Consider the following 1,008-nt stretch of genomic DNA (forward strand, 5'->3'; position numbering starts at 1 on the left):
TCACGTCTGTTCCCATGGCACACGTGTGTGCCGGGGCCTTAAGCCGCTTACCCCACGGGGGGCGGGGGGGGCAGTGGCGGCGCTAATCCCGGTTTAAACCCCCCCCGCAGACGCCTGGGTCACGGGAGAAGGGGATGCTGGGAAGGGTGTGTGGGGGGGTGGTCTCCAAAGGGTTGTGGGGGTCCCAAATGCCACCGTCCCCTGTCCCACGGGAGAAAGGGGTCCTGGGAAGGGTGGGGGTCCCAAATGCCCCCGTCCCCTTGGAGAAGAGGATTCTGGGAAGGTAGCTGGCCCACCATGATGGCTGGTGGCTCCCAGTGTCCCCCGAGAGAAGGGAGTGCTGGGCCACCACCCTGCTGCCCTGGGGGGAGGTGTTGTTATGGGGATGGGACACCCTTGGACACCTGTGCCCCCTCCCCTTGTGTGTCCCCGCCTGCCAGGAGCAGGTGGAGTACGTTTTCCTCATCATCTTCACGGTGGAGACCTTCCTGAAGATCATCGCCTACGGGCTGGTCCTGCACCCCAGCGCCTACATCCGCAACGGCTGGAACCTCCTCGACTTCGTCATCGTCATCGTGGGGTGAGGGACGGTCCCCGGGGCAGGGAGGACACAAGTCAAGGGAGGGGGGAGGTTTAAATAATACACACGCACCCCCAACCCCCCTGTTTTTTAGGCTTTTCAGCGTCATCCTGGAGCAGGCGTCCCACAAGCCGGGGGAGGCCCATCACATGAGCGGGAAACCTGGGGGGTTCGACGTCAAAGCCCTTCGCGCCTTCCGCGTCCTCCGGCCCCTCCGCCTCGTCTCCGGCGTCCCCAGTAAGGGCTGCTTTTATTTGGGGGGGGGAAATCGCTGGATTTGGGGGTTTTTACCCCCCCCCCTTAAAACCCCTCCATTTTTCCTTCCCCCCGCCTCCCCCTCAAGGCCTTCACATCGTCCTCCATCATGAAGGGCACGGTGCTGCTGCTGCTCATCACCCTCCTCATCGTCTTCCCCCCCCCCCCAACTC

General features: G+C 63.6%; 1 protein-coding gene across 1 annotated transcript in view; it reads left to right on the forward strand.

Moving 5' to 3' along the window:
- Positions 1-440: 440 nt before the first annotated feature.
- Positions 441-1,008, forward strand: part of LOC106899244 (voltage-dependent L-type calcium channel subunit alpha-1F-like) — a gene marked incomplete at its 5' end in the record, with an annotated part of 18,326 nt that continues 17,758 nt past the window's right edge. Inside the window, 4 exon segments of the mRNA XM_014960989.1 lie at positions 441-580; positions 675-817; positions 924-936; positions 938-986. Of these exon segments, the coding sequence (XP_014816475.1) occupies positions 441-580; positions 675-817; positions 924-936; positions 938-986 (345 nt within the window).

The sequence above is a fragment of the Calidris pugnax genome, unplaced genomic scaffold, assembly GCF_001431845.1.
Source record: "Calidris pugnax isolate Ruff unplaced genomic scaffold, ASM143184v1 scaffold646, whole genome shotgun sequence".
Lineage (NCBI taxonomy): Eukaryota > Metazoa > Chordata > Aves > Charadriiformes > Scolopacidae > Calidris > Calidris pugnax.